General features: G+C 22.8%; 6 protein-coding genes across 6 annotated transcripts; 2 read left to right on the top strand and 4 right to left on the bottom strand.

Moving 5' to 3' along the window:
* Positions 1–1,157: 1,157 nt before the first annotated feature.
* PVVCY_1100610 (conserved Plasmodium protein, unknown function) lies at positions 1,158–1,976 on the bottom strand (the record flags this gene model as incomplete). Its single annotated transcript, XM_008626313.1, has 1 exon — positions 1,158–1,976. One exon carries the CDS (start codon positions 1,974–1,976, stop codon positions 1,158–1,160), a length of 819 nt encoding a protein of 272 aa, XP_008624535.1.
* Positions 1,977–3,877: 1,901 nt separating this feature from the next.
* Positions 3,878–7,558, top strand: PVVCY_1100600 (DNA mismatch repair protein MSH6, putative; the record flags this gene model as incomplete). Its single annotated transcript, XM_008626314.1, has 1 exon — positions 3,878–7,558. One exon carries the CDS (start codon positions 3,878–3,880, stop codon positions 7,556–7,558), a length of 3,681 nt encoding a protein of 1,226 aa, XP_008624536.1.
* Positions 7,559–8,685: 1,127 nt separating this feature from the next.
* PVVCY_1100590 (conserved Plasmodium protein, unknown function) lies at positions 8,686–10,755 on the top strand (the record flags this gene model as incomplete). Its single annotated transcript, XM_008626315.2, has 1 exon — positions 8,686–10,755. The coding sequence occupies one exon, from the start codon at positions 8,686–8,688 to the stop codon at positions 10,753–10,755; it is 2,070 nt and encodes a 689-aa protein (XP_008624537.2).
* A 321-nt stretch (positions 10,756–11,076) lies between these two features.
* On the bottom strand, positions 11,077–12,705 carry PVVCY_1100580 (UDP-N-acetylglucosamine transporter, putative; the record flags this gene model as incomplete). The annotated part of the gene is made up of 1 exon (XM_008626316.1): positions 11,077–12,705. The coding sequence occupies one exon, from the start codon at positions 12,703–12,705 to the stop codon at positions 11,077–11,079; it is 1,629 nt and encodes a 542-aa protein (XP_008624538.1).
* A 1,226-nt stretch (positions 12,706–13,931) lies between these two features.
* PVVCY_1100570 (actin-like protein, putative) lies at positions 13,932–15,602 on the bottom strand (the record flags this gene model as incomplete). Its single annotated transcript, XM_008626317.1, has 1 exon — positions 13,932–15,602. One exon carries the CDS (start codon positions 15,600–15,602, stop codon positions 13,932–13,934), a length of 1,671 nt encoding a protein of 556 aa, XP_008624539.1.
* A 1,656-nt stretch (positions 15,603–17,258) lies between these two features.
* Positions 17,259–23,935, bottom strand: PVVCY_1100560 (trafficking protein particle complex subunit 8, putative; the record flags this gene model as incomplete). Its single annotated transcript, XM_008626318.2, has 2 exons — positions 17,259–19,651; positions 19,747–23,935. 2 exons carry the CDS (start codon positions 23,933–23,935, stop codon positions 17,259–17,261), a joined length of 6,582 nt encoding a protein of 2,193 aa, XP_008624540.2.
* Between the last annotated feature and the right edge of the window lie 858 nt (positions 23,936–24,793).

The following is a 24,793-nucleotide window of genomic DNA, read 5'->3' as shown; positions in this document are numbered from 1 at the left end:
ATGTTTTTTATAGCAAGAAATGCTTCATAAAAAGTTGTTATATCATTCTTTAGTCGACTAGAAGCCCCTAATTTATTTTTTTTTTCATAAAAGTTTTAGTATAATAAATAAAACAGTTTAATTATTTATCGAGATTATATGGATACCTATTTTATTAGCAATTTTTGTGACAACCTACCATTGCTTGATACTTGAAATTGCATGAACGATTTATTATATTTTTTTTTGTTTTTTAAAGTTTGAATAAATATTTTTAAATATATTTTAATCTATACTTTATCTACATTTGCTTTTATTCCATTTCAGGAGTTTATAAGCGCCAAAAAATTATGTTTCGTTCATTATTCATTTTTTTTATTATTTTATATTTTCATTTTTTTATTTTTTCCATTTTTCACGTTTTAATAAATTTGACTTTAGTTATTTATCTGCTTACATATTTGCTATTGTATTATTCAAGGCATTTTGTTTTAGTCCCTGGGGATGGATCAAATATTTATTAATATGAAAAAACATATGCATAGTGTAACAATAAACTTATATTCTTTTTGAGTTTGAAAATAAACACTTGAAATATTTGAAATGGTTGTAAAAAATGTATAACAAAAAGTAGTAAGAAGCTAAATAAGCTATTACAATATTGATAGGTGTTATATAATTGTGACAGTTTTTAAATAATCTGTTTAGCTATTTTTTATGGCTTTAGACAAAACAATAAATATACTAAGGATGGTTAACAAAAAGGTAAACTATAAATAATAGTTTGATAAGGATATTTTTTAATTATTATAAACAATAAAAATTAATTAAAAATATATTATCATAAAAAGGTGAATACAATATACAAAAAAAAGCAATATAATCATTATTAAAAGTTGAATGGCATTATTTTGAGAAATACAAATATATGCACACACTTTTTCTTATCATGTGTTAGCATATTTCGTGTATAAAATGTGGCTATACATGAAAATGAGGAAAAGAAGCATATGCAAGCAATTTAAACAAATAAAATAAGATAGATAGGTAGCTATTTATGCAGTCTAGCGAAGGTATGCGGATATAGGAATTTCTATACTTGATTTATATTAAAAAAGTAAATGTTGCAAAATATGGGATATAGTAATTTTATTTTATTTTATGGTTGATCATGATGGTTATCTTTTTGCTTTGTTTTCAAACATTTTTCTTTCAACATTTTCTGCAAAAAATTTATTTTCTAAATAATTTTGGCTAGCTTTTAATTTTTCTTCATCAATAGAGTTAGCTATTTTGTAATGCTTCCAATCTTCAGTAGATTTATCGATTGTATTGATTTGTTTATTTTCTTGTATTTGTTGTACAAGTTCATCAATATTTGCAAAATTTCCACCAATATTCATTTTGTCTTTTGTTTTTAAATATCTTTTATAGGATGAAGAAGTTTTATCAATTTTTTTTTTAATGTTATATATTTTACCAGCATACATATATTTTTTTTCTACATATACAGAATTGTTTGAATAAAATGAATTTAATGCACTTTTGACAGCATTTGAGACGTCATTATTGTTACTATTAATATCAGAATTGTTTCGACATAATTTTTTATAATCTTTTATATCCATAAAATTAGAATTATCTTGTTCTATTGAGCAATATTTATTTAAATGATTAAGCAATTTTTGTGTTGTATTATAATTTTTTTCAAATTGTGGATATTTTTTATGAAATTGAAGAAGAAAATCTTCATTTGTTACATTAGTTTCATGAGTATATAATTTTTCATATTCTTGATTAATATCATTATATATTTTTTCTGTTTTTTCTTTTATAATAGATTTTTTAATAGTATTTCCTACTTTTTTTGAGTTTCTTTTTTTTTTTTTTTCTTCCCTTAATTCTTCTTTAAGTTCTTCTTTTAATTCTTCTTCTGCATCATAGTCCTCATCATTTTCATCAGAGGAAGGAAATTCCATAGTAAGAATTGTAGCCATTGTTAAAAATGTTTGTAGAAAAAAAAAAAGAAAAAAGGGAATATAAGTTAGAACATCATTGTGTTCTTATGGGCGTTTACAGCCAATTTTTTGTTTTTACAAGTTTGTTAATTTTTACGAGGAACGAACATGTTCGTACTTCATATGCATGCGATTGTCGCAAAGTTTGTAGGTATACATAGATTAGTATTTAATTTAAAATTTTTTTAATTTTTTTATATTTTTAATTTCCATGCACATATGATAAGGTATGTTTTAAGAAGATTAGGAAAATTATAAATCTCTTTTAAATTGTGTATTTTGTGTGATTTTTTTTTATTTCATTTTTAATAAATATATAAGGAAATTTGTTTTTTTTTTTTGTATAATTTTTTTAACTATTCTTGTTTTAATAAATTATTATATAAGATATAAATTTTAAAAAAAGTGAAGAAGAGATTTTGATATTTTTTAATTTTCACATTGTATTCTTATATGCATTTAAATTTATAATAAAATGGTATAACCATATAATAAATAGTTCTTTTCATATTAATATATAATACACAATTATATGCTACTTGACATATGTATATTATTTGCATTGGGGTTTGAAAGCTCATAAAAAAAATAAAATAAAAAAAAATAAAACATAATAAGTCCTAGCTTTCCATTTTTTAACCTAAAATAAAAAAAATATATTTTTACTGAAATAAAAAAATGTCTGTTTAAATATTTTTAATTTTATAAGCCCCTAAAGCAAGGAATACAATTTGTATATATTTATGTTTTTTCTTGTTTTGTCAATCCCAAAATATATACTAAATATTATTAATGATAAAAATAATACACTTTTGTAAAATTCATGAGTTTGAAAATAAATAGAGAACGTAAACTTAACAAATATTAACAGAATGGTTTATAAATAATAAGCATTATTTATTAACTTATTTAATTTTAAATGTCTCATTTTTTTTTAAATATTTTTTTAAAATATTTTTTTCAAACTTTAGTATATATATGTGTGTGTGTTGCCCGATTCGCATATGTGTAAGCCTTTTTGTTAGCACAGGAATTTATGTATTCTTTTTTTTTTTTTTAAAATAATTTATTAGTTGTATAATTTTTCTCACAATTTTAAAAGTATATATAATGAGTAATATATTATGTATATAGCGCACAGCAGTATGTTTCTATATATTAGACATATTATACTATATGAGGAGTAGAGATAAATACTTCTAACATAATAATATACGTGCGTGTATACATATTTTTTTTAAGTTTATTAATTTCGGTATTAATATGAGCCCATTGTATAGACACCCATATTTTTACCTACACAATATGCATATATAATATATATGTTATTATGACCCATGCATATTTCAATAGTTTGATAGACATATAAAAAATACAGAAAATTAAAAAAGAGTGAAACAAATAAAATAAAGATCTATTATAAAGCGATAAATATTAATAAAATTTTAAATAAAAGAAATGCAAAAAAAATATAAAATTATTTAAGAAGTAATACTAAGTATATATGCATTTCTACTTTGTTTGTTTTTTTTTTAAATGCTTTGAATGTATATACTTATAGTAAAACGAAAGAGGAGGGACTAAAAATATTGTAGTATTATTAATTAGGTAAATATATGAATGCCAAAGTTGGTGAGATATAAGCAAAAGGCTTCTTCACATTGTTTATGTTATTTAAATCATTAAAATTTTTTTCGTTTTCTGGCTGATCGTGGTTTTATTTTAGAGGAAGGGAAGAGAGACACATACAAGACTTATAAAGAGTACAAACTCCATTTCAAATATCGACTAAGGGGAAGATATATTTATATATATACACATAACGTGCATAAACTTGTAAATAATTTAAAAAAAACGAAAATTTTTTGAAACTTTTTCAAATGGGAGAACTGAACAAGGGGAATACAGCAGCTTGCTCAAACAAAAAGCAAGCTTCAATTTTAAGTTTTTTTAAAACACAAAATAATAAAATAAAAAAGGAAAACAGTATGAAAGATAGTAATGATAAGCCATGTGAAGAAAAAGAAAAAGAAAATAGTAAATTAGATATCCTAAACAATTTTGTTTGTCCCAAGGTTGAGGATAATTTATTTGGGACTGGTAAAGAGACAGATGGTGATATGAAAACGAACTTGTTTAGTAACACAAATACATTTGATGAGTCTGAAAAAATGGATAATAATAAAAATAATGAAAGTGTTAAATATGATAATAATGGATATATTATGGATAATGCTGAAATAAGTACTGAAGAAGATATAATAGTAAAAAAAAAAAGAAAAATAATTTTAGACAGTTCTTATGATGATAATTATGATAGTGATAGTAATGATAAGAAAAAAGTGAAAGGAGGTCATGTAAAAAATGAAGGAGTTGATAATAAGTTGAAAAATTTATTATATGATGAAAATAAAAAAGGAGATGATATTTTAATAAATAGTAATAAAGAAAGTAGCAACAAAAATATAGATATAAAATATGTACAAAGAAAAAAAGTAGAAGATAATAAAAAGTCACAAGAATTAGATTGTTTACGTAATAAATTTTTAAATTTACCTATTACATTAAATAATGATAAATTTCGATTATATATAGAACAATATTTTTTATATTGCAATTCTTTTGAATTTCCAAAATGGATACAGCCACAATATATTAGAGATACAAATTTAAATACACCAGATAATCCTAATTATGATTCATCAACAATTTGGACACCACCTCAAGATCATCAATGGGCTATCGAATATAAACAAGCTCATTATACTCCTGGTATGCAACAGTTTTGGAAAATAAAATCAAAAAATTTTGATAAAATTATATTTTTTAAGATGGGTCGATTTTATGAAATATTTTATATTGATGCTTGTATTATGCATACTATATGTGGATTAAATTGGATGAATGGGGAGCAGAAACCCCATTTAGGATTTCCTGAACAATCTTTACATTTATATGCCAAGAAAGTTATAAATAGTGGTCATAAAGTTGTAGTAATAGAGCAAATGGAAACCCCTAAAGAGTTGGAGCAACGAAATAAAGTATCATCAGGTCCTAAAGATAAAGCAATAAAAAGAGAAGTAAATGAAATATATACTAAAGGTACAATTTTACATGATAATATGTTATCAGCTGAAACAAAATATATAATATGTTTTCATTTTGATGATATTGAAGATATAGGAGATGATAATACAGGATCACAAACTCATTGTAATTTTGGATTTGTTGTTAGTGATGTTGCTACGTCGTATATAGCTGTTGGATATTGCAATGATGATGAATCTCGAATTGAGTTGCGAACTTTATTGGCTCAACTATGTCCTGCTGAAATATTATATTGTTCAAAGAATGTAAATAAAGAAGTTTTGTCAATTTTTAAAAATATACCTGCATGTCCAGAACTAACTAGTGTAAACAGTTTCCCTAATATAATAGCTTCTCTAGATGAAGTTAATAAATATTTTGAAAATATTCCTAAAGCTTTAGAAGCATATAAAGAACAAAATAGTGTTATATGTGCATTTGGTGGATTTATTGTTTATTTACGATCCCTTTTGTTAGATAAAAAAATATTAAAATTTTGTAAAATTGAATTTTATGATTTATTTAAAAAAGATAATTATATGGTTTTAGATGCAACAGCATTGAAGCATTTAGAAATTTTAGAGACCCAATCTGGTGAAACTAAAAATTCTTTATATGATTATGTAAATAAAACATGTACAAACTTTGGAGCAAGAAATATGAGAAGATGGGTATGTAGTCCTTTACTAAATTGCGATAAAATAAATCAACGATTAGATGTAGTTGAATTTTTAAGAAAGAATGATCATATATTATCATTGATACGTTTGAAACTTAAGAAGTTACCTGATATAGAAAGATTATTAAATAAAATATGTATACAAGCTTCTCAAAGTGAAAGAGGAGCTGTTTTTTTTGATAATATTGTTAATACGAAGTTAAAGGAGTTTGTTACATTTTTAAATGCATTTAAAGAAATAGACAACATGTTGATCGAAATAAACAGTATTGATAATGAAGAAGATGTAATACCTACTCGATTGTTTGAAATTACAAATACATATAATAAAAGCTCTAAAAATAATGTAAAAGGTAACTATCCTGAGATTGATCAAATTACTAATGAGTTTTTAGAGAAGATATATTTCGACGGAGAAAAAGAATATAAACCTGCTGAAGGATGTGATGAAGCTATTGATGCAATAAATAAAAAAGAAAAAGACATTGAAAAAGAATTAAATAATATATTAGTTGATATGAAAAAGTTTTTAAAAATCCCTACACTTAAATTTGTACATGCAAAATATAAATATGAAATTGAATGTCCTGATAATGTACCTAAATCATTTTTAAAGGGAGTTGAAATTACATCTGTTAAAAAAGGATTTGTAAGAATACAAAATGAAGAAATAAAAAATTTAGTTGAAATGTTAGAAGATATTGAACAAGAAAAAAAAGATGCTATATATCCATTTTTTCAAAAAATATTTCATCTTTTTTATGAACATTATGAAAAATATGTATCAGCATGTAGGCTAATTGCTGAGTTAGATTGTTTACAAGCATTTGCATACGTTGCAGTAAATACATCTTTCCCTTTAACTAGACCTATTTTACATTTCATGGAATGTGAAAATAATAAATCAGGAGATAATAATTATGGAGATGATTTAAATTGTGAAATTGAAAAAGATGGAAAAATGGGTTCTAAAAATGCATCTAAAGATAAAAAACCATTTTTAATTCTAGAAAATAATATACATCCAGTAGTTGCTACATTAATGCCTAATTTTATTCCAAATAATATTTATATGGGATGTGATAAAGAAAAAGAAACTACACTTTTATTAACAGGTCCTAATATGGGTGGTAAAAGTACATTATTAAGACAAACAGCTATTTCAGTTATTTTAGCTCAAATCGGAGCATTTGTTCCATCAACCTATTGTGAATTAACAATTGTTGATAAAATATTTACAAGATTAGGATCTAGTGATAATTTATTTGAAGGAAAAAGTACATTCCTTGTAGAATTAGAAGATATATCAAACTTATTAAAACAAAGTACTAAATATAGTTTAGCAATCTTAGATGAGTTGGGAAGAGGAACATCATCATTTGATGGTACTGCTATTGCATTATCAACACTCGAACAAATTTCAGATACAATAAAATGTAGATGCATATTTTCAACACATTATCATTTATTAGTAGAAGAAGTAAAACATAATACAAATATTTCAAATTATCATATGAGTTTAAGTATTGATGATGATCAAGAAAAAATTATATTTTTATATAAATTTATAAAAGGAATATGCCCTAAATCTTTTGGTATACATATAGCTAAATTAGCTGGACTACCAAAAGAAATTATTGATCTAGCACATGAAAAATCTATATTATTTGAAAATGTAACAGATGAATTTTGTAAAATAATTAAATATAAAAATATTATTCGATCCTTGTTAAAAGCAACTGATGATACTACCTTGGCAACTATGTTTCAAAAATACAAGTGTGAATTTGTATAAGTCAAATTGGGACGGTCTCCCGTTTTTTCGTTCACCCCATCTTTCACTTTTTTTCACCTTTTTTTTTCACCTTTTTTTTTCACCTTTTTTTTTCACCTTTTTTTTTCAACTTTTTTCATGATCGCTACCCCATTTCGTAATTTCACATGATCCCATTTTTACGTTATTAAAACTTTTTTCTTTTAAAATGTTTACACTATTAAAAACTGTTTCTTTTAAAATTTTTCCATTAATTATGCATAACTATCTACACAAAATGGATAATTTTACTCATCAACGAGTGAGTAGCATAATTTACAAGGCTATCACTTTTATTGAAGTGATAACACTTACATGCGCAAGGACATATGCGTATTTATTTTCAAAATTTGTATGTATGATGATGAATTTTATATTTAATCTATATTTGTTGGTCTTGCTTCTGCTTTAGTAAAACCCATTCAACTTTCGTTTTGGTACTTGTAAATAATCAAAATGAAAAGAGGAAAAATATACAAATATTTCCATCATCCAACTTCAACATATTTTATGTTATATATATCATGGAAAGAAGTGAAAATATTTCCTCGAACCTTTTTATGCATATATGCATAAATGCATAATTTTCTACCCTCAATTTTTTTTAGATAAAAATCAATTTTTTTTTTTTTTTTTATATTTGAACTAGTGTAATAATATGGAAAGTTTGACTGACAAAAAAACGAGAAATTTATTTCCTATTTAACAAGTATAAAAAAGGAAAGATAATGAAAATATGACAGATTTTTAGTTACATATTTGGCTTTGACAAAATGCATATATAAATACATGTACATATGTATAAGCAAGAAAATAAATGGATATACATGGGGTTACCATATAATGATTAAATATATTTTTATGTTTAGAGATGAGAGAATAAAAAATGCTAATGATTTGATAAAATGGTGTAATGGATTTAGTAATATGAATGTATAAGCATGTACATTGTCAGATATTTATGGGGCTTACTATTTTTTTTTTGCTATATCCCAGTCGGCACATTTGTACAATCTAAGCTCGTGCTATCTTTTACTTTGCTTGGACTTCCTATCTCACTAAAATGAACGAATATGAAAAAGTTTGTCATTTTGATTTTGATATCCTATATGTATGTACTAAATTTACGAGATAAAGATGAAATAAAAAGAGAAAAAAAAATTTGTAGAATATTATATGGAGAACTAGCTAAGAAAAATACAATACCAGTAGCTAGCCATTTGGATAAAAATAGTCATAATTATAATGACCCTCAAAGATATAAAAATAGACGAATCAAAGGAGTTGGTACATTTATTAATAATTATTTATATGATATAAATGTAAAGAATAAGTTAAAATTAAAATCAAAAAATAAAAATCATATTAATTTATTTGAAAATGGATTTATCCAAAATAATAAGTTATGTAATAGAAGTGATAAAAGTATGGTTCGAAGGAATGTGTTATATTATTTTGTGCAGAATAAAGAGATACAAGAAAGTGATTCACCAACAGAATCAATGAAAATAAAAAGAAGGAATGAAAATGATTTTAAATTATTTGCAAAGATGCCTGTAGTTACAGTAAATAGAAAATTATATCCAAAAGAATTCAGTACAGACTATGAAAATGTTTTACGAAAATTTAATGTGACATATATTAATTATAAAACTAGATTGAGAAGTAAACCTGAAATAGATATAAAAAGTATAGATGATTTATATGGAAGAATTTATGATAGAGATGTTTTGAAAAAACAATTTTATTTTTTTTTATATCATGATGATATAAATACTTGTTATAAAATTTTAACAGAAAATCCAAATGTATTAACAAGAGAAGAATCCTTTAAAATTTTAAACTCATTACCATATGTTTTTGTAAATAAATTAAAATATATTTATCCTAATGAGAAAAATGTTGATGAAGTTTTGAAGAAACTTATAAAGACATACATTTTTCAACATGGCAATGATAAAGATATAGATTATTTAAATTTTAAATATCGATATAATGAGTTAGATGAATATTGTGCCAAAATGGCGTCAGAAATAGATGCAGAAAAAGAATCGCTAGCTGAACCCAAAAAAGATTCTACAGACATTTATGATGACATGAACGATTGTGATTATGAAAAGAAATATGCAAACATGTCCTATGATTATGAAATAATAGAAAGAACAAAAAAATATAAAGATTTGATTGATCGATTTAAAAAATATCCAATTCATATTAAACTTGAAAAAGTGCAATTGTTATATAACAAAATATTAAGTATGAAAGGAACTAAATTAGCTGAAGCATTTAGAAAACATGAAAGTACAAAAAAAAATAAAGAAAGAAAAATATATAGAAATAGTAGACTTAGAATAGATCCTAATAAGCTTACTCCATATTTGAATGAGCCAATTAAATATGATCCAAAAGAAAAAGAAGAAATAAATAAACTTTTTGAAGAATATGTAAATAATAAAGATTTAATAAAAGCATCACTAATATTAAGAAAATATACAAATTTAATTGATACAAAAGAAAAAAAAAGTCAGGATATTATGAAAAAATATTTAAAATTACATGAGTATATATATAAAGCTAATAAATATACAGAAGAAGAATTAAAACATTTAAGAATGGTATATTATTCGACTGTACAAAAGCCACGAGTCTTTAGAAAAATAGCTGAAATTGGGTTAAGGAAGCAAGGTGAAAATGTTACACATAAAGAAATTTATGAGGAAGAATTAAATAGATATTTAAAACAAAGAGATGAATTAAGAGATCAAAGAATGAAAGCAAAAGGTTTTGATATGGAAAAAATCAGAGATTTTTCATCTGCATATTCTATGGAATGGTTACCTGTTATATATAAAGATGCATTTGATAAAATTGAAAAAGAAAAAAATTCAAAAATCTCAGAAAATTCTAAATATACAATGAATAAGAAAAAAGAAACAATTAAAAAGTTGTTTACACCCGAGACTGATAAAAATATGACTGACTCCAAAACAGATGGAGGGGACAAACAGAAAGGTCAACGAGGAAGTACAAATTATGATTTTCTAAATGGTAGGGATGAAATGAAAATCGGAAGAAATATATTAAATTATAAAAAAAAAACACGAGGAAAAATTAGGCAAAATAAAGATAAGTCGAGTAAGGAAGTAGTAGAACAAAAAGATGATACCCCAACGGAGTAAGGGGTGGTCATCAAGTATTTATATATTGATTTTGTTTTTTTTTTCTAACTTTTTTCAACTTTTTTCAACTTTTTCCAACTTTTTCCAACCTTTTTGACGGAATGCAACTCCCAAATTGCTATTCCATACTTTTGTTAAAGCATTTTATTATTAGCTCAAACCTTTTTAATGGTTTTAAAAAATAAAGAAAACTGTAAAAAATTATATCATATATGAGTTTAAAAAAAATGTAAATAAACATAAGTCAATAAAGATCATACATACAATGTAGTATGGATGAGATAAAAACATGGCTAAAAATGTAAGGTATGTTTTTGCTACTTATTTGGATTTATTAGCTACTGATTTAAAAGTGTCTTTAAAAAAAAGATACAAAGAAAAAGAAACAAATACTAAAGAAACCAAATAATTAACAGTAAATTCAAAATCCTTGAAATATATAGAGGATATATAAATATTAAATAGCAAACTAATTGGTGTAATAAAAAATTTTGAAAAACTTCCAGCATATATTATATACACCGATGTTATAATTCCTCCTATACCATTTAAAAATATGAGTGTAGAAACATAAAGAAATTCATTAAATGAATTAAAATATTTATAAAAATAATAAATTATTTTATTAATAATAAACCATTTTCTACCTTCCCAAGGGGTGTCTGTAAATGATTCAATAGTTTGTTTATTTTGACTTTCTTCATCATTAAGATTGGTTTTTTTATTTTTGATGGTGTTATTTTTCTGTGCCAACTTTGTAGTATCAAAGGGTACGTTTAAATTATTTGTCAACAAACTTATTATTATTGTAAAGAAAGATAAAAATAAATTTTGTACCCAAAAAGAATGTTTATAATTAATGTATACATATTCTAAAAACACACTAGAAAATCCACTAATTAATGCTATTGAAAATGTAGAAATAATTCCTACTATTATATTATTATTATTCACATTTCTGATTACACCGGTGTTCATATTAAACTGTTTTGGCACAACTGTTTCATTTTTATTATTTTGTAAAACTTGTTTGATATAATATTCATTATTATGAAGGGGTAAACTATTTTGAGAATCTAGCTCCCTATCCAACCTTTTAAGTATATTTTTTTTTTCATGTTTTTGTAAGAGTAATAATATAGGCAATTTTAAGACATGCTTATTTAATGTTTTCTTTTGAAGAATATAATAAAATAATAATACATTGAATTGGTTTAGTAATTTATATTTTGTAATATTATGATTTGGTGTATTATTAAATATGCTAACATGTTTTATGTTGTTATAATTTTGTCTTACAAAGTAGTTGGTAAAATGGATTCCATAATCCTTGAGGGATATCAATGATAAAAATAAAAATAATATTGAAAAAATTTTTTCTCTTTTTATTTTTTTTTTTAAAATTAAAAATGTAAATATCGAAACAACAAATATTCTGAATTGGTGTAATAACTGAAATAAAGGAATAGGAATATTTGATACTGATATATAAAAAAGAATATTTTGTATATAATATAATATACTTGGTAGCATTAAATATATAAGATATAATTTTTTATTTGCAACTATATCAACTAAATTATTTATTATTATTTTTATATTAAATTGATTTTCTTTTGAATAAAAAAAACATGATAATAAAAGTTTTACTATTTCTGATATAAATATAATACTCTTATCTTTTAACTTACAATTTATATTTTTTATTTTTTTTATTCTGATTAGTATATAAATTATAATTGTATGAGCTAGTAAAACAAAAAATAATGTTATTTTTAATATTGAATTATCATAAGATTCTTCTTTCTCTTTTGTATTATTGTCAAGGCTTTCTTTATATTTGTCTTCATTTTTTTCTGAACAGTTGTCATTATTTACTAATTTTTTATATCCTTCTCCATTTCTATAAGTCTTTCTACAACTCACAGTGTGTGACTTGCCATTTATCATTTCTTTTGGTAATTCAGTCTATGCAAGTGTTCACATTAGTATGCATATATGTGTGTGTGCTATTTTGTTCTTTTTTTTTTACACAATCTTGTACTTATTATTTTTTCTTTATTTTGTTGTTTTATCTTTTCCAAATCAGCTAAAAATTAAAAAGCATAAGCTGAAATCAAGCAAGCCAAATGTAAGCTATGGGCTGCTAATAATACCAATGAAAGCTTTTTTATAATACAATTAAAATAAGCTTACAAAATATAGCTTTTATTTCTTTTTTTTTTATATAATTAATATTCATTTGACCAATCATTATATCAAATAAAAGAAATAATCCTTATTTATTTTTACAAAGATAAATATTATTATAAAGAGACAAATATAATACAAAATATATAGAGCTTTACTCTGAGCTCATAAAAAAAAATGAAAACAAAAAAAAAAATAAAAAAAAAAAAAGCTAGTATAAATTTATGTAAATTTTTTTTTATTTTATGCTAAATGTTTAAATGGCTACCTGGATTTTTTTTTTTTTAGTATTGCATGAATTTTTTTTGTTACTTAATTTGTGTATTATTTAAGATATTAATAGTAGGATATTGTATGATTGGTATTGTTTTATGGGTTTTACATTATTTGATAATTTTCATTTCATATTTTATTTATTTATTATTTTATTTTTCGTTAAAGAAATAATAAGTTATCGCTTTAAATTGTAAATGTTGCAAAAAGAACAAACTTAAAAATAAAATGGTGAAAAAGGATGAAACATGTATTTAAAAAATATTTCTGCATATATAATGTATGTAAGTGTATATTATTACTATTATAGGATATGTAATATTTGGGATATGATAAAATGTGTAAAATATAGCTAAAAATATTTTTTTTAATTTTCATTTTAAAATATAAGCAATATATGTTTGGGTTATGTCTTGCCATTCACAGCCCAAATGTGGAATTGGCATGAGGGCTCTAAATCGGCATGTTCCAGTTTATATATTTAAAAAATTGTACAAAATTGTACAAAATTGTGCAAAATTGTACAAAATATGAAAAGGTATATACATAAAAAAAATACAACGGTGAAATAAATAAAGAAAATACAACAACATGCACACACATATATATATATATATATATGCTTGAATGATTGGGATAATTTTGTTCATGTGAAAAAAAAAAAAAGTGAAAACCTTCACAGTGTACTAATTATAACCCAAATCACAGCATTCTTAGCACTTTCTATTTACAATCTCAAAACCAAATTCTTCATATTCTTTTCTTGTAACAAAAAAAGAGTTGAAGTTTTTAAAAGATGATAATATACTTCCGCCTTTCCATGAAGAATATTTCTTAAAATCTTTGCCATTATTTAATACTTGATAATTTTGGAAGTTACCATTATTCATCATATCTAAATTAGCAAATTCGTTGATAAATCTTTCATTAAAATTTTGGAATAAGGTAGAAGATCCTGTTAATATAATATTACTTAGTAAATCTTGTCTGTATTCAATTGACTTAATATTTTGTAACATATTAAATAATGTAGTAGGTATACCTTCAAAATTTTGTTCTTTTATATATAAATTATTTAAATGGTTATTTATGGCTGTTTCATTTAATAATGATGGTGTGAAAAATATTTCACAAGCAATGTTAGTAAATTTTGTTATATTAATATTTTGTCCATCTGGTAATATATATATATCGACATGTTCATTAAATGTCATATTTTTTGCTTTATTTATTTCATTTTCACTATTTGCTACTTCACATAAATAACTTTTTAAATCTCTTAAAGGGATATACTTTGCTTTGGTATAATAATCAATATGAACATTATCACTATTATAGCTAGCTTTATTATTTGTGTGCATATTTTTTTCTTTATGAGATTCATAATATGGAACAAGAGATGAATTATTATATTTTTGTAGCAACTCCTCTAAAAACATATCTACACTTGTACCCCCAATATTATATATATTATAATTTTTATCATCAATTATACCATCACTACACATTGAAAAATCAGTATAACAAGAGCCAACATCAACAACAGAACAAACTTTTTTATTATAAGCAAATCCAGTTAATATCGATTTTGAATTAAAATAAATAGCTGGAATTTTATATTTTTCAAATAACAATTCAGCAATTTTTGTTTTAATTTGTTTATTTCTTTTATTAGGTAAAGAAAATACATAAGGAAAATTCTCCATGTTTTCATTTAATCCACAACTAACATTATTATACTTATTCAACATATTTTTAATACCACAAATATCGATATAACTATTCTCAAGTACATCAAGATCAAAATAGCCATTTTCTTCAGTCCATTCTTTTAAAGTAGACATTAAATTGTTTGGATCATTAGTAATATGATTATAATTATTTTGTTCAGAATCAGTTTGGGCGTTATTTATTACTTCAGTATAATTTTTATCATTTTCATTAATATTATCAGCATCGATATATTCATTTCCAGTGTCTGTTTGTTTATATAACTTGTTACCTATAAAACCTTTGATCCTATTTTGTATCAACTTATATACTGATCTATCACCATTTATATTCATAAAAAGTATTTTTTCTAAAACATCTTCATTAATATTAAAATTATTTTTATTATCTAGATATAAACAATTTTTTAGTGTGATGTTTTCACGTGGTTGTAAATAAAATAGGGGATATATTAAATTAAACATATAAAATTCATCTTTTGTGCATAAACATTTTCTATATATTTCATTTTTTATTTTTTCTTCCAAATCTAAAGGGACTCCAACATTTGAACTGAAAATATTTTTAGGATTTTCATCCCCTGAATACCCAATTTTTGTATTTTCAAACCCCAAATCGATAACTATACTAGAAACATCGTTGTACTGAGCCATTTATTCATATATACGAGTTTGTACTTTTTTTTTTTTAATACACGCGGGGAAGGGGAAACGTGTATTTATACACAATTACAATTGTATTTTATGGATATCCACATGTATATATAAATACGTGAATAAACAAATGTATAAAAATATATATCGTATATTGCTGTAACGGGAAAATGCTTAATCAAAGTACTTTTTTTACACCGAAACAAAATGCTCAAATTTAGCTATATTACATATGAATATATAAAGCATTTGGGGACATCACCATACATTATTGTAGATATATTTGCATAGCAACTGGGAGAATAGAAATGCAAAGAAATAAATATAACAATTATGATTGTAATTTCAATAATAATCAAAAAAGAAGTAATTAAAAAATGGATTTTAAAATGTTTTAAATTAAGTAATTTGTACACATATGTATATAATCACACACAAAAAAAGTAATAAAATGAAAATAAAATCATTCATAATTTTATGAACGGGTCATAAAATTATAATATAGTATAAGCAAATAACTAAAAGGTAACATAAAAAATGTTATGAACTGTTAATAAAAAAAACATGTATATTTAAATATGAATTATTACGCTATATATATATATATCTATATATTATTATATATTTATTTTTACTTGAATATAAAGGTCAAAGAAAGTGAAAGCATAAAGCCATCTTAAATTGGCTATATATATTATATTTATTTATATATTTAGAGCATTTCTATAAATATCAAAAAGTTACTTATTTTTTTTTACAATATAATTACATATATATATATATATATATGTAATATATGCATAATTGAACAAAAATATGTTGGATACATTTCAATTATTTTTTCCTTTCCTCTTTTAAAGCTGTTTAATTTATTTAACTCGATCAGTATATATACGTATAATTACGTTGGTATGATTATTTATTTCTACCATTTTATTATTTTCCTATTTTATATTATATATATTTTTATTATATTTTATTTATTGCATTTTATTTAGTACATTTTTTTTTAGATCATATATGGATGGGGATGTTGTATTGTAAAAATTTAATATACGTCGTGTCTCATTACCGTAAAAGAAAAAATAATCACCATTCCATATTTCAAAAAAATATATCATGATATATGTGTTAAAGAAAAAAAAATGTATATATATAGGAAAATGTTAATATATGGGGGTTATAATTAAATTTCCCCCCTCCTTTATGACATAAATATTAATTTGTGTATGTATTGATTGAAAAGGTTCATGAAACAAAAGCTTAAACAGGAGTTATATGTTCCCTGCCCTTTTCTACTGATTAAAAAAAGGAAAATAAATATTGGATAATTTTTAAGTAATAAATTTGAAGCGATTATATATATTTAATACATTTATACAAAATAAAATGAATTAAAATAAGGTTAAGGCGGATTATAGTTAAAAATTTTAATTAAAAAAAAATGCATATATAGTAAAAAAAAATCCAAAGAATAGGCAATTAAAAAGGTGAATGAATAAGTAGGTAATGTATATATACGGAAAATTTAACCTTCAAATAATAAAACAAGTAATAATGTAGATATATGCCATAAAAATTATGGATATATATTTATTATGGAAATTCTTTTACATAAAAGACTTTAGCACATTTTAAGAGAGTAGGTTGTAATATTTATTTATGAATTTGGACAATTAATTCATTTAAAGGTTTAAACATAAAAAATTCGCCATTCAACTTAAACACAACATGAAATTTATTTATATTATAAATGCCTTCTTTTGTAAAAAGGATATTAAAAAATATTTTTTTTTGTGTGTGTTTTTTGATTTTTTTAATATGTTTTTGTATTATTCCTACAAAGGTAAAACCATTCATTGAAATAAACTGTTCAGAATTTTTCTTTTCTTTTTTATTTATTTCATCATATGTTAATCGAAGAAAATCATTAGGATTGTTGTAATCGTGTATAAAGGTATTATGGACAAAAAGATTGTAAAGTTTTTTTTTTTTTTTATCAATTAATTTAGATTTTTGTGTAAGACCTATTGAAAAATCAGTAATATTATTTTTCTCTAAGCTATACCCTAATTTGTCTTCCTTATTTTGAATATGTTCACTATTTTTATAATTAGATAATGTAGAATAGTTCATAACTGATACTTCGAAATTGTTATTGTCACTTTTATAATAATTTTCTGTTATGGGATTATATTTTGGTACATTAATTTTTGCACTTATAGAATTTTTTTGAATATTTATTTCGTCAGCTAAGGTTGATTTATATGAGTAGTGGGAAATTATTTTATTTTTTTCTTCCATTTTATCTACTTTTATTTGATTTTTGACATTTATAATTTCTTTGGTTATATGTTCATATATTTCGGAAAAATCAGAATTATGTTCAGAACTGTGTTCACTATTTTGTTCATAAATATTTTGACCCTCATAATCAGTATGCATATATTTACCATCTACAGGTTCTACATCTTCATCACTAAAACTTGTATCACTTTCTTTATCACCAACTTGGTCGACTGTGGATAGAAAATGCATTGCTTCCATTTCTCTAGCATGTACATAACAATCAAAAATATCGAAATTGGAATTATTATGTATGTTAATTCCAATTTTTATAAGTTTGTCATTTTGATTATTTATAAATATATCTTTATCAAATGGATCGACTGAAAAAGTTAATATATCATTGGAAAAGGTTACTTTTTTTTTTATATATCCTTTTTTTAAAACACCAGATTGGTTAGATATCCAATTTATATTTACAAAAAAGGAAGTATGAAGGGAGGATATCAAACTGTCTAAATGATCCATGGAATGATGTTCTAACATGTTGTTTTGCATAATGTTTTTATCTGAATAGAATAAGGATGTAAGAGTTTGATTTTTTTTTATAAATAAAATATTTGAGGAATAAAAATTAAATAGTTTTATATATTTATTTTTATCCTCTTTAGCTTCATTTGTTTCTGTAAAATTTGTGTATATATGTTTTCCTTTATCTGTGCTATTGGGATTATATTCAAGATGTAAATTATATAAATAAATTCCATTTTTACATAAGTTTTGAAAAAGGAAATAAATAAAATTTTGTTCATTATTATATTTATTTAAAGGATATGTGATAAGTTTGATTATAGGTATAACATTAAGCATTCTAAGGAATAAGTAGGATGATTCTTTTTTTTCAAGGAAAATATCAGGGTATGTTAAAGAAACATTATTTGTCTGTTTATTTGGATTATTATTAATGTCATTTCCACATATCATAGTTATAAGACATTTATGAAATCCACTATATGTTGAATCAACTTTAAGATATAAAATAAATGTATCATTTTTTTTTAAATTTCCTTTTATTTTTATATTTTGTATATTTTTATTTTTAAACTTTTGCTTAAAAACGGAACAGTTATTTATGTCGACAAACTCTTCGCAATATAATTCGTTATCAATAGAAATAGAGTCATCACTATTTTGTTCTGTTTTATAATTATCACATTTTTGTATCGAGTTTAATGAATTCTCTAAGACATTAAATGTAGTATTATCATTATAGTCAACCTTATAACATGTAAACAAGTTACAAGGTGTTATACACAAATTCAAATATGTTAATGGTATTGATGAATGATTAACAATTTTAAATTTGATTTCCATTTCTTCACCTTCTAATAGTTCTATTAAATCAATTTCATAATTATTTTGTTTTTTTCTATTTTTTGAATAAATATTTTCAAATATAAAATCAAATAAATATGTTTTATCATATATATAATATAATAATCTATGATCTATTTCGTAGGTATCTGTTTTTTTTAAACTTCTCTTTTGAATCATTCCTATATTATTTGACCATATATATTTATTATTTTCTTTATATAACTTTTTAATAATTTTATTTTTTTTTTGTATATCATCATCTACATTAAATATTTCATCATATTTTAATTTATGCATTTTATCGAATCTTTTGTTTAACTGTTTTAATCCATGAGTGTAAAAATTTTGATATGTCTTTACGAGTCCAAACAGATCCCAAACAATTCCTATAAAGAATGAAAATTATGAAATATTATGATTAGAAAGTAAATAAAATAATAATTAAACAAATATAGATGTAATAAAAAAGGGGTAAACATACCTGAGATAAAAAGTAATCCATGTTTAAGTGGACGAAGATATAAAGTGAAAGTACGAGATTCTTTTGATTCTAGAATAAGAATTTTTTTTTCAACAATAATATCTTGATTTATTTTTTGATTATAAAAATATGCACATAAATGTGTACCTTGACATTCTACTTTTGTATGAAGAGGATTGATCAAAGTAAATGTGACAAAAATTAAATCCCCTTTCGATGCATATTGAATATATTTATTATTAATTTGAAGTTCTTGTTTAGAAAAATTTGTTTGATATATATTTTTTATTTGAGCATTATTTGAAAATTCGATACTGTTTTTAAGTTTTTCTCTCAACTCGTTTGTATATGAAATAAACAGATTTTTATTTTCGATACAAACAAACGGAGAGATGTTGACCGATTTTTGAAAAAAGCCATCATCTTTATTAGGATAGCTATGTGTGTCAATAGGTATATTATTTTGATTTATCTTTTCAATTGCATCGATGTTGTCGTTTTGTTTATTTTTCCCTTTTTCAGGGGCACATATTTCACCATTTTCTAAATCTATAGAGTTGTTATATATTGAATTAATAAAATTTTTATAAGTAATAAATAAATAATTTAAAGAATTAATATGATCACTCGAAATATGGTTTACATCTTTTGTCATAATACTATACATATCTTGTATAGTTGTGTTATAATTTTTTATTTTATATAAATTATTTTCAAATATATCAAAATAATTAATATTATTTATACTATTATTTTTTTTTAATTTATATATATTTGTTTTAGAAACATAAATCGAATTAGCAAATAAGCTTTCATTATTTCGTTGGCAAATTAATGGAATTTTTAAATTCAAAGGTTTTATAATATCACCAGGATTATTCTTATTATATTCGGATGATGCATTACTATTTTCATGACCATCTATATTTTTTTTTTGCTCATAATTTGTGTCGTTAAAAATGGAATCAATTTCAGAAAATGAGTTTATTTGTTTTCCATTTGGTTTAGTAAAAAGGTTTAATACTTTATCCATGTATATTTTGTAGACATATGCAAATTCTCTTATAAAATTAATTTCTTTATCTACTGATATCGAATATATATCTATATTTCTGTTAAGGATATAGGATTGCTCATAATATTTAGATATAGAATTTAAAATACATATATAATGTTGTAATGCTTCATAATATAGGTTTATGCTAAATGCTTGTCTAGCCATCATAAAATGTAAATGTTCATATATATGTTTCATTTTTTTTTTTTCATATTTTTTTAAAGATTTTGAATAGCAAAATAAAGCTAATTTTTTAAATCCACATTTATTAAATGTATGTCCAGCTAATGTCAAATCGAATAAGTATTTTCTGGATTTATATTTTTGATCATTTTCTTCTATTTTGCTCATTAGGTTTATTTTTTTTATATTTTCAAGACTTGAATTACGATCCTTATTTTGTGCATAAACACTATCTCGGTGCGCGTTTTGGCAATTTTGTGCATAAACACTATCTCGGTGCATGTTTTGGCTATTCTGTGTACCGCCTTCCAAACTATGCTTCGTATTATACATTGCTGAACTGTCATTTCCAGACATACTATATTGAAAAACATTCTTATCATTATTTAGTGAACTTGTTGAAGTATTATAAGATAGTTTTTTTTCTAAATTGGTGGGTTCTATAATTTGGGAATGACGATAGATAGGCGTTTCTCGTGATTTATCAATTATATTTTTATTTTTAGCGGGTTTCGGTTTTTTATAACTGTATGTAATTTGCTCTAGTAATAAAGCTGATCTAATATTATTAATTTGGAATTCCAATTTGCTTATATTATTTCTTGTGCTAATTTTATCGTCAATGCATGAGAAGTCAAAATTTGCATTGATGAGTATATTGACTGGTTCATCTGTTTTAATGTCACAAATTATAGACATATAATAATTAAGTATAGAACATATAAACATGTTGTTTAGATAAAATATTTTATAATACATTTGATAGCTCATATCAAGATAATATAATATATCTTTTTTATTTATATTGCTCATATTAAAAATACACAAACTAAATAATTCATATAGACTTGCTAAATAAGCATATTCTTTACTATGTTTAAATTCGTTTATACATATTTTTAATATATTATAAGAAAGTTCATATTCTTCTAAAATAAAATAAATATCACTTAAAGTTTTATACATATTTTCTAATGAATCTTTATTATACGTTTTTATTCCACTTTCTTCAGCACTTTCTATTTTTGATACATTTTTTATATTTCCATCTTCTTTATTTTTAGCTAATGCACCTTCATAATTATCATTTCCAGCGACACCAGAACTCGGATCTTTATCATAATTTTCTGATTCATTTTCATAAGTAGAATAATTTGTTTGGCTATTATTAGGGGTATCTGTTTTCCCATCAGTTATTTGCAAACCTTTTAAATGTGTTTTTCCTTCATACATGTCTAAATTCGGAGCTAGTACATTTTGTGCTGCTGTCATAATAGCATTGCTAGTTTGTTCAGCAACATATAAAGCTGCATCAGATGTAGTAAAATTAAACTTTGTTTTTTTCCACATAAATTTTAATTGGCTCTTTATACTTTTTTTATTACTTAATATTAGGTTATTTATATTATTAGTGATTGTAGTGATATATGAAAGAACTCTTGTCTTTACAAAATTATGTATAAACATTTTTAATGATATAATATCTATATGATTTAAACATGAGCAGAAATATATATTGTCAATATATAGAGGTGTATTTTTACTTATATATATTACATTATCTGAATTTATATATTCATAAATTTTATTTAAATCAGTTGATAATTCTTTTTTTTTTTTTTGAAAATCTTCAATATCCTTAACATTTTTAAAAACGGATATATTATTATTATTGTTAATTTCTTTAAAAGGGTTTGCAACTAAATAGTTTGCATAAAATGTTTGAATATGATTTAGTTTGATGTATTGTTCTGGTTGTAATTCATTTGGCTGTTTGTCTTTTCCATTACTTTCTACTGTTTGGTGTGTGCTTAAGTTATGTTCATTATGGTCTTCATTTTGATTGTTTATATTGGTTGATGATGGAATATGATAATTCAAATTTATTTGCGATTCTTTATTATCATGATATTTATCCCATGCATCTATAAATCTTCTAGCTTTTATAATTAATAAATGGCATTTATAGTTTAAAAAATTTGATTGAATGTTTACAAAAATTTTTTGAACATCTGTTTCTATTTCATCATCGTCACTATTTGATACATGTAGTAATATTATGCATTTAGGAATATTTGAATTAATATATACATTATTTTTTTTAATATTATAATTGATCATAGATTTATATAAATTAATAATATCGTTATCTTTGGTACTACATATGCATATGATACCTAATGGGGAGACAGACAAACTATTATATAGATGCATATATTTCCATGAAGTTTTAAAATAATTATAAAACCATGGCAAAAAAAAAGCATTATATTTTTGTATACGAGTTATATTATTTTGTTCGGAAGAATCAGATGCAGTAGAATCATTTATATATTGATCATATTTATTTTGTTTATTTTTTGTATTGAATTTGTCAACTGTTTGACATACAATTTGATTTTCATTATAGGATGAATATTGGCTTTGTCTTTTTTTAATATCATTTTTAATATCTTTATGAACAATTTTTGAATTTAAGCATATATTTTCAAAATATTTTATATTTGTATAAATATTATCCTTATTATTTTTATTAAAATATGCATCTAAATTAGATTTATTATATATGTCAGAATATTGTGGTTCATTATATGAAATATTATCTATTAATATTTTTTCAATGTGTTCTAATTTTAGATTTTCATAATCTTCTACATCTATAAAAGATACTTTAAAATTTTTATTACTTAATATTTTTTCAGATAAAATATTATTTTTATTTATATAATTTATATTAATATTTGCATTTAAACTTAAATCAACATTTTCTTTTTCATCAATTATTAAATAATCAGATCCCCCCAATGGATTTAGTAATTCATTAATATTTAATCCGAGGAAAAATGCAATTTCTCTTTTTACTGTTCTACTACTATTAGTCAATATAGGGGATACGTATATATCCCTTATAATATTTTTTAACTCCTCTTCGATGATATGTGCCATCATATATCTTGATCATGTCAAACAAATGGTGGTTATATAATTTTACTAACGTGTTGTTGTTCTAATAAATGTATAAAGATGAGCTTAAACAATTTGCAAACTTGATATCCCAGAAGTAGTATAAAACCAATGGTAAGTGTCTAAATTGTTGGCAGACAAAATAGGGAAGAAACAATATATGTGATAATATATATACTTCATTAAAGGGATATAGATATATTTACATTTTCTTTTTCACTGATTTTTGTGTATATTATTATTTGGCTGTTTTGGTTTCTTATGCGTATGATTATATTTGATTGCAGCTTTGTATGTTGTAATTTAATTTAACTGTAAATTACAATTTTAATTGTAGCATATACATATATATATCCATTTTTACGTTTTTAAATTTATAAACAAGTATTTATCTGTTTTATTCTCAAATATATAAGAACTGTATAATTATATATACATTTTTTATAAGTAAAAAAAAAAAGGTAATATAGTTTAACCTAACTTTTTTCCTTTTATATAAAATTTGGTACGCTGAAGGAAACAAGTAAAATAGCTGTTAACAAAATAATAATACTCTAAAAATGTATAGAAAAATATTAAAAAAATTCGAATATTTATACAAACATAATATATAAATGTAAAATATATTTATATATACATATTTAATAAAGAATGAAAAAATATATTTATTAATATTTTCAATAAAAAATAATTACTCAGGAAGAGTTTAAAAATATGATGATATAACTTGGGGGAATAAATTGTATATATAATTCTATACATATGTAGAAATTTATATAACATAATTAAATAGAATGAAGTTTGTGAAAACAAAAATTGCTAAATAAATTAAATATGTAATTT

Source organism: Plasmodium vinckei (genome assembly GCF_900681995.1).
Source record: "Plasmodium vinckei vinckei genome assembly, chromosome: PVVCY_11".
In the NCBI taxonomy this organism is placed as follows: domain Eukaryota; phylum Apicomplexa; class Aconoidasida; order Haemosporida; family Plasmodiidae; genus Plasmodium; species Plasmodium vinckei.
Note: the sequence above shows the minus strand (reverse complement) of the source record. Positions and strands in the feature narration are given on the sequence as shown.